The sequence below is a fragment of the Lepeophtheirus salmonis genome, chromosome 8 (assembly GCF_016086655.4).
Source record: "Lepeophtheirus salmonis chromosome 8, UVic_Lsal_1.4, whole genome shotgun sequence".
Classification (NCBI taxonomy): domain Eukaryota; kingdom Metazoa; phylum Arthropoda; class Copepoda; order Siphonostomatoida; family Caligidae; genus Lepeophtheirus; species Lepeophtheirus salmonis.
The window spans coordinates 6,717,707-6,725,740 of NC_052138.2; the positions used below are offsets into that span (position 1 = coordinate 6,717,707).

General features: G+C 28.1%; 1 protein-coding gene across 1 annotated transcript; it reads left to right on the top strand.

Annotated features, from left to right (window-relative positions):
• The first annotated feature begins 5,618 nt into the window (after positions 1-5,618).
• On the top strand, positions 5,619-7,043 carry LOC121122824 (soluble calcium-activated nucleotidase 1-like). Its single transcript, XM_040717883.2, has 2 exons — positions 5,619-5,733; positions 5,822-7,043. Exons 1-2 carry the CDS (start codon positions 5,657-5,659, stop codon positions 6,753-6,755), a joined length of 1,011 nt encoding a protein of 336 aa, XP_040573817.1. The 5' UTR covers positions 5,619-5,656; the 3' UTR covers positions 6,756-7,043.
• The last annotated feature ends 991 nt before the right edge of the window (positions 7,044-8,034 follow it).

Consider the following 8,034-nt stretch of genomic DNA (forward strand, 5'->3'; position numbering starts at 1 on the left):
TTTAAAATATTACTTAAATGTTGGAATTGCTTCAATGTTAATTATTTGATGTCTAGCATCAAGTTGAGAGACGAAAGAATTTCCCCAATCACTGATGATAATGGAGAACAGATCGATTTTTTACTATCGTTTTATACTTGGCTCAAATCATGGCAAGATATGCCTCTTCAAAAGAAGGACTGTCTTACAAAACATTTTTGACTGCCTCACAAACATCAAGGAACTGGCTGAACCATCCAATAATCTTTTGAATGAGACAATAGCAAAGCTTATTTTATTTCGGAAGATCAATTCTGACCCACTTCAGAGGCACTTTGGATGGTATAGACAGCTTGGGAAGGAACCCATTTCTAAAGTTGTCAACAGTTTCTTGAAAGTGAAAATAAAATGAGAATCAACTAATTGCTGGTGACTAACATCCAGTAATTTTCTTCTCTCCGTAATACGCGTAGGTGGTAGGAATAAATCAATGTTGTAGGCATATGCTTACCTCATCTAATAATCTTACTATTTTAATCCATGAAAATGGTAGCCATCAAATTATTGATTCTTTTTTCAATTAACTTAACAGGGGTGGACTTGTGAGACCGAGTGATTTTATGTTTATAACTGTAGCTAACATATATCATTTACTAATATATATATATATGATGGTGATGTAATAAAAAATTGTCTTTTTTCTTATAAAGATCCTAGAAAAATATTTATATTTTATCTGTAAGAAATACTGATGTGACAGGCCTATGTGACATAGATTAGTCTACAGCAAGTCTGCTAATGTCCATGAATTTTTAACTTTTTTGAATTTCGTTTCTTCTAAATTGTTTAATTTCTTTTCAGAAAAATATTTTATAGATTTGAATAGTCAGCTTCATTCGAAAAAAGGAAGACAGCAAAAAAAACATTAAATTGGGAAAATAAATTAAAATAGTAAGTGCATTATTGTAATTTTTGTATTGATTTCCATGTAATGTATAGATTAAGGTGGAGCTTATTTTTAAAATTGGAGAAAATATTGAGCTCTGAAGGTTGTAAATTTTTCCTTTCAGGCTAAAAACATCGTATATGAATTTTGAACAGTTATGAAAAATATTTAAAGGTAGCTCAACGGCAAGAAAGGTTTTAAATTTTACGATTTTTGTCAAAAAAGAGTGGTTTGACCTGAATACCAAATAAGCTCTTGGTGTTATAACAATATTGAGAAATAAAAAAATTAAGTTTAATCAATTTGCAATAAAAAATATTTCATTATTTTTTTACTAGTGGCTGGTGCTAATTGTTCAAAAAGAGGAAAGGCTACTAAAAATTACATTTTTTGCTATATGTCCTATCTGTCTGATCTTAAAAGACATGATATCTACATATAAAATTGATGTTTCCCAAATTATTAGAAATGGGGGATTTATTACTGAAAGTAGATACGATGGTTATTAAGGATAAATTTGACCTTTTTCAACCTTTTTTCGAAGAAAGATACTCTATAAGCTAAACCCATTTTAAAAATCGTAATTAAGGTATTAATAAATACTCAATGCACAGACAATGATTTTTTTCTGTCCTTTACTTGAAACAAAAAGTCTTCATATTCAAATTTTAATCAATAAATAAAGTAATTGAACTTTATTTTATTTTAGACTGAGATAACCATTCTGAGCATTGCTATTTGGTTCAAATATTTTATGACGTTTGACCCTCAGAGCTCAACAATTCTCAAATTGAAAAAATTAACTCTACCCTAGTATGGATATACATGAAGTTATAATTACAATGATGTACTGTGTTTTCTATTTTTATTCATTGGGGTATTGAATAAACTGAATAATTCTTAGAATTCGAAAACTATTTATATTTAAATGTTGATATTTCTAATATCCACAAATTACTGTTCTACAAAATATAATTTTTAATTTCAATCTCGTTGACTTGACTCAAAAATTCGGTCTGAAAGGAAGTATTTCTTGGAGGAGAGGGACTCAGTCTTCCAGAATTGATTTCTCCTACTTGACACATATGGTAAAAAATTATTTTTTTAAATATGAAACACCCTCTGATCATTAATATATTTGCTTGGAAATAGCCTTATAAAACTTCTCCGTTAAGGATACAAAAATGGTTGAAAGAAGACGATAAATACAAAAAGAAATTTAGAAAAAAATAATTGTTAGGAGGTTTAATGACTCTTTTTTATCCAACAAAGCAACAGAAAAGCTCATAAAAGTAATTAATTCAACAACTTCATAGTTTATTTTGCAAGATAGGAAGAAATTTTTTTTTACACAAAAGTCAAGCAAATAAAATTCTCAATAATGGATCAAATTTTGTAGATTATTTGATTTTTCTAGAACTATAGAAATTGAGTTGAGTTAGAAGGATTTATTTGCAGAAAGGTTAAGAAATTTTTTAAGAAAGATAGATTTTCTTCCCAAGGTGTTGAAAAATTATTCAATTAGAAAAAGTCTTAACCAAACCAGTAAATGGATTTATAGATTACTTTCATTACCCTTTCCAAAACATTGTTGCACAAAAAGAGGCCACTTTACTAAATGAGAGGTAATTTCCAATGTTCTTTAGAATTATATCTTCTCCAAAGAAAATTTCTAAATTTAAAGGAAAGTATCATAAAGATAATAAAGCCAAAATGTCCAGATGGAGGCTATGAATAAGTTTATTCAAATTAAACGATTAATTCATTTTGTATCTTTTAAAGATTGAAAGTTCCATGGAAAAGTTGGGATGTTTACCTAAATAACAGACAAAAGGAATAATTGTATTGATTCCAAAAAAAAAAAATGGACAATTTATAGATATTATAGACAAATTACATCACTCATTTTCTTCATAATAAGAATAAAAAGGCTATTTAAGTAATAGGAAAATTTCCAATGTTTGTACAATATACAAGCTGCAATTAACAAAGTAGAAAGTAGCAAGAAGATTTGAGCAATAATAGTAATATACATTTGTACTGTTTTGACTCTATTTCACAAACGCATATTTTTAAATATGTCAAAAAGTTTCTTTCGAAATGTTTTTTTACCCCCGTACGTACCTTGTTATACCACATCAATTAACGATCTCATTGGACGGACTATAAGCCAGACAATCATCTTAGAAAAGAGCTGTCACTAGGAACGCCACTCGTCTCCACTTCTTTTCACATCTGCAATCAAAAAACTCGTTATAGTTGTTAGAAAGTGGCGAAGACGATTTTTGATTAACTTTGAGAGACCTCAACATATTATTTAATTGTATACAGATGTAGAAACAAGCTCTAAGTCTCAGATAATTGCAAAAATTAAAGGTCTTATGAGTTTTTTTGAAGTTTTAAGAAAAAACAGGATTCACAGTGAATAAAAATAAAACCTCAATAACATTTTTAGGCCCCTGGAAGCCTGAAGATGATCTTAAAGTCAGAAGCTGTAAATTTAGTAGAATGGTGGAAATTTTGAGTATAAAATGGAACAGCAGTAGTATTCATAAAGATAATTGGAACGAAATTCGGACCTCCTTCGACAAATATTGAACCTCCAAAGAAGAATTTACTTTAATAAAAATATGCCAATACCTTTAATTTTATATAAGGCTACAACAAGTATGCAACAATCTTATAAAGCTATTTTAAAAGAGGATAAACGGATTAATGATTCGTTTTATAAGAATTATATCGAAACCATGAAAAGGCCAAAATCCCATATAGCCGGTGGAGTAGCTCAACATTCCCCTATTGTCTCAAAAATTTACTCCAAAATTATTGTGGATCTTTCAATAAATCTAGTGCTAGAATGAACAAGAAGTGTACGAACCGAGAACAGTATATTTGACTTATAATTGGACCAAACCGACTAACGAAATTACTTCTTCAATTTCTCTAGTTTGGGGACTCACCTCAGAGAATGGTTTGAATGCTTTTATAAACGACTCAACCATTTATATAATTCCTCAAAATATTAAAAAAAGTATATTTTTTAGAAATTTAAATGACCCCTAAATTTTGTTTAATAAACATGCAATCAGACCAATTGTTTTAAAAGTTCATAATTTAAATTCAGAAGAATCACTCAAGGATTGCAAATAAGATTTTTACTTATTAATTATTCAAAATATTAGTTAATCATAAAAAGTTTACCTTACAGTTACAAATCTGAACAAGATTTTATTAAATATACTTGGTCCGGCAAGGACTGTGGAAAAATATATCATAATATTTCATGTGTTTGTTGACTACCTGCCATCTATATCCATAAACCCAAAAGAGTTGATGAATGGGGAAAAAAAAATATATGTTAAAGGTCATGTTCTTTTTTGAATTTCAAAGAAGAACAGTGGAATTTCTGAGATAACAAGGGACCTAGAATGTGTAATTCTTAATTATGAATGTTTGTTAATTTGAATGGTTACAGTTGTTTTATTAATGATTGATTTTTAGAATATGAGTTAAAATATTATCCTTGAGCATTAAGCATAAACTAAAATGTTTTTTATGTATTTGATATTTATATATAGTATAATCTATAAACAAAACAAAGATATTTTTTTTAATATTAAGATTTTGTTAACCTGTTAATTAAAATTTTGCAAAAAAAAAATAGTTTTTTCTAAATACGGCACAACACGAGGTAAGAACACTTCAATTAGTTACATTTTATTTGAGCCATATAAAGGGGTCCCCAATTATTTCAGTTTTTGGTATTATGAAAAATCTGCATTGTAAGAAGATCTTTTTAGTACTACAACCTGTAAAATGAGAAAAATAATTTTCAATATTCACATTTTACTATTTTTCCATTTTTTTTTGTTCAGGTAAGGACAATCAAAATATTGATTTGTCATAAATTATTTTAAATAATATTTTCCAGACATAACACTTGTATAATTTAATTTTAATCGGGTATTTAGTTGATTTAAAAAAAATATCAAAAGAGAAAACTAGGAAGAAATATTTTTGATTGCTTGAAAATCCAAATATAAAATAAGAATGTGGCATTACTTTGATATTCTTTAAGATCCAAGACATTTTAAATATTACGCATATTTTTAATATAAAAAAGTGGCGAACAAAAAAAATGCACAGAATTTTGATTATTAGTTATAACTACAGCCCTTTTAGTAGCTATCTTCCTTTTTTATTTTCTAAGAAAGGGAAAGTTGTTCCACCTACATTTATCCTCTTTAAAGTTTTTATATTATCATCCTTCGTTAAAATTTTTCACTCCTATGAGGATTATAAACGATTAGGTCAAGTTTGTATGTTACTACATTACAAATGTTTAGAAACCAACGGATATATACAACTCAAAACTAAGCTCTCCAAATGTAAAAGAACTTAGTGGCATTGACATATATCAAACTAAGATTTTTTTTTTTTTTTGAGTAGACATGTGTCTTCATCAAATAAACATATATTCATGGAAGTATAATAAAAGGTTGAGTGTAATATTTAACTTATGAGTTTCAATTGTAATTGTTTTAGAAAAGAAATAAAAAGAGAATCAAGTAATCATATCGTATGACTTATGAGCTGTGATGTAAATCTGATGAATTTTTTAGCGGGCCCGTTTTATTTTGGAATTGGGTATATAAAGCATAAATTTTCATATTTCCTTAGCAGTTATAACATATAAGACAAAGATTAAGTATTTATAAAGACCAAATTATAATGGACACAACTTTTATCGTTTTACGGAGTCCGGGAATCCTTTTCTATGGCGTGGTTTGTCTCTTTGTCCTCCCTAGGTATTTATTTCAATTTCGTTTCATATCTTGCAGAATTCAAAGTTAAATAACTTCAACTAATTCTCATTTTTTCCATATTAATTATTAGGAGTACCGAAGGGGCTCCTTTTTACTACACAACACAATCTAAATCATATCGTATAGGAATGATCGCAGATTTAGACGCTAAAGCAAAGAAGGGAAATGACACATGGTATAGCTTCTTTAAGCGTGGATATTTAACTAATGAAGGTGAAAATAAATATTCCGTCAAATTCGATGATGAAGTTTTAGAAGTACGCTCAAAACTGAGTTATAAATTAAAAGGCATGGAATTATCAGATTTAATTGTCTTTAACGATGAACTCTATTCCTGTGATGATAAAACTGGAGTCATTTCTAGGTTAAACATTACTTCTACAAATGTTCAGCCCATTCCGTGGGTTATTTTATCTGATGGAAACGGGAATGAGGTAAAGGGATTCAAATGTGAATGGATGACAGTCAAGGATGATTGTTTATTTGTTGGTGGGCACGGACTTAAGATAAATCAAAGTAAAAAAACTATGTATATCAAAAAAATATCCAAGGAGGGTGAAGTTGAGCATATAAGCTGGGTGGATCAATTTGAAGCAATAAGAAAGGTTATAGGGATTACAGATCCAGGTTATATAACTCATGAAGCTGTTAATTGGAGCCCGATTAATAACAAATGGTTCTTTTTACCAAGAAAGGCTTCAACGGAAGAATTTGATGAAGAAAAGGATGAGATAAAAGGAACAAATTTTTTAATAAAAATGAATGGCGATGATATTGAAGTTATTCGAGTAGGAAATACTGAAGAGATTGAAAGTCCAAGTCATGGTTACTCTAGTTTCAAATTCATTCCAGGTTCAGAAGAAAAACACATTTTAGCATTGAAATCTGAGGAGCACAATGGAAATACAGCCTCTTATATAAGTGTTTTTGACATCATGGGAAAAATTCTCATGCCTGAGATACAAATTGCAGATGATAAATTTGAAGGAATTGAATTTATTTAAGAAGTTAGGAACCTGGAGGGAAAGTTTTTTTTTTTTTTTTTCATTTTATCAAAGATTAATTAATCTTTTTTTTTTTTTTCATCATTTAAATGTATTTCAGCAGGACGAGGTTCTGGCCCATACTGCTAATATTCTACAACAGTGGATGGGTAGTTTAAATTTCATTTAAATTGAAACTATAATGTAAATTCTATTTTTTTTTGTGTTATCAACTAAACAAAATCCTTATTTTTGTTATATGCATAATAAAAATTAGATATATTTTAATAAATTAGCTTTTATTTGTCATTTTTTGAAGGTATTTATTTCATTTCTTTTATTTAATTATCTTAACAAAATTGAATTGTGTGCTCATTTTTATTTTTTATTTAAATGGTTAAAGGAAAATTGGTCAAAAAAGGATATTAAATTTTTTTATATATACGATTGCATATTTTAATTTAATAATGTAAAAAATGGGAATATGTACTTTATATTTCACATATTTACATTCAGGCTTCTTAGCATTCCCTTGTTTGGGCGTTTTTTCCATTTTTTGTGTGTTTATGTTTCCACTTTCAGCGTTAAGCCATTAGTTCTGTTCAATTCTGCATTCTAGTCATAAGCCAGTAACATATTCGCTGTATGACAACAAATTGCGACTTTTGCTTTGCTAGTGTATGGAGGCCTTATTTGAGAACCAGGTTCCAAATAAATATCTAGTTAGTATATTCCATATTAATTTTAATGACAAGAATATAAAAAGAAGAACTTCATCATGATCAAACTTCAACATTTATATCATGATACAGTTACTAAATCACATTACTCATGTTTGGTATCTCTGTAAACCCTAAGTTTTTTTATGTCAAAATTCTACAAATTGTTTAAGTTTTCTTCAACTATGAAGAAATAACTTTGAGATTTGTTTACAATAGTCACAAAGTTATAAAATAATTCAATGTGTAGATCAGGAGTCAATATAAGCAACATTTTATTTGAATAATTGATTTTTTTAAAAGATAACTTATTCTACAATAATCATTTACGACAATTTATATTACAGTTTTTGTTTTCTTTCCGTCATTGACAATTTCCTTGCTTGAAAATATTGCTGTGAAAATGACATATTTGCCTTCTTTTCATGTTTTTATATTATATAATCAGAAATAATAATGTTTATATGAACAAATGATTAAGGTTTCACAAATATGGGACCATGAAGTCTATATTTTTTAATCATAACTAAGATCTTCATTGATATCTACAAAGATTCACAATTGGTCAGATAAGGAACAAA

Bases quoted from the DNA above. Each gene is read 5' to 3' on its own strand.
- LOC121122824 (XM_040717883.2), top strand. From the start codon at position 5,657: ATGGACACAACTTTTATCGTTTTACGGAGTCCGGGAATCCTTTTCTAT. The intron at 5,734-5,821 runs GTATTTATTTCA...ATTAATTATTAG, and splicing joins TGTCTCTTTGTCCTCCCTAG to GAGTACCGAAGGGGCTCCTT.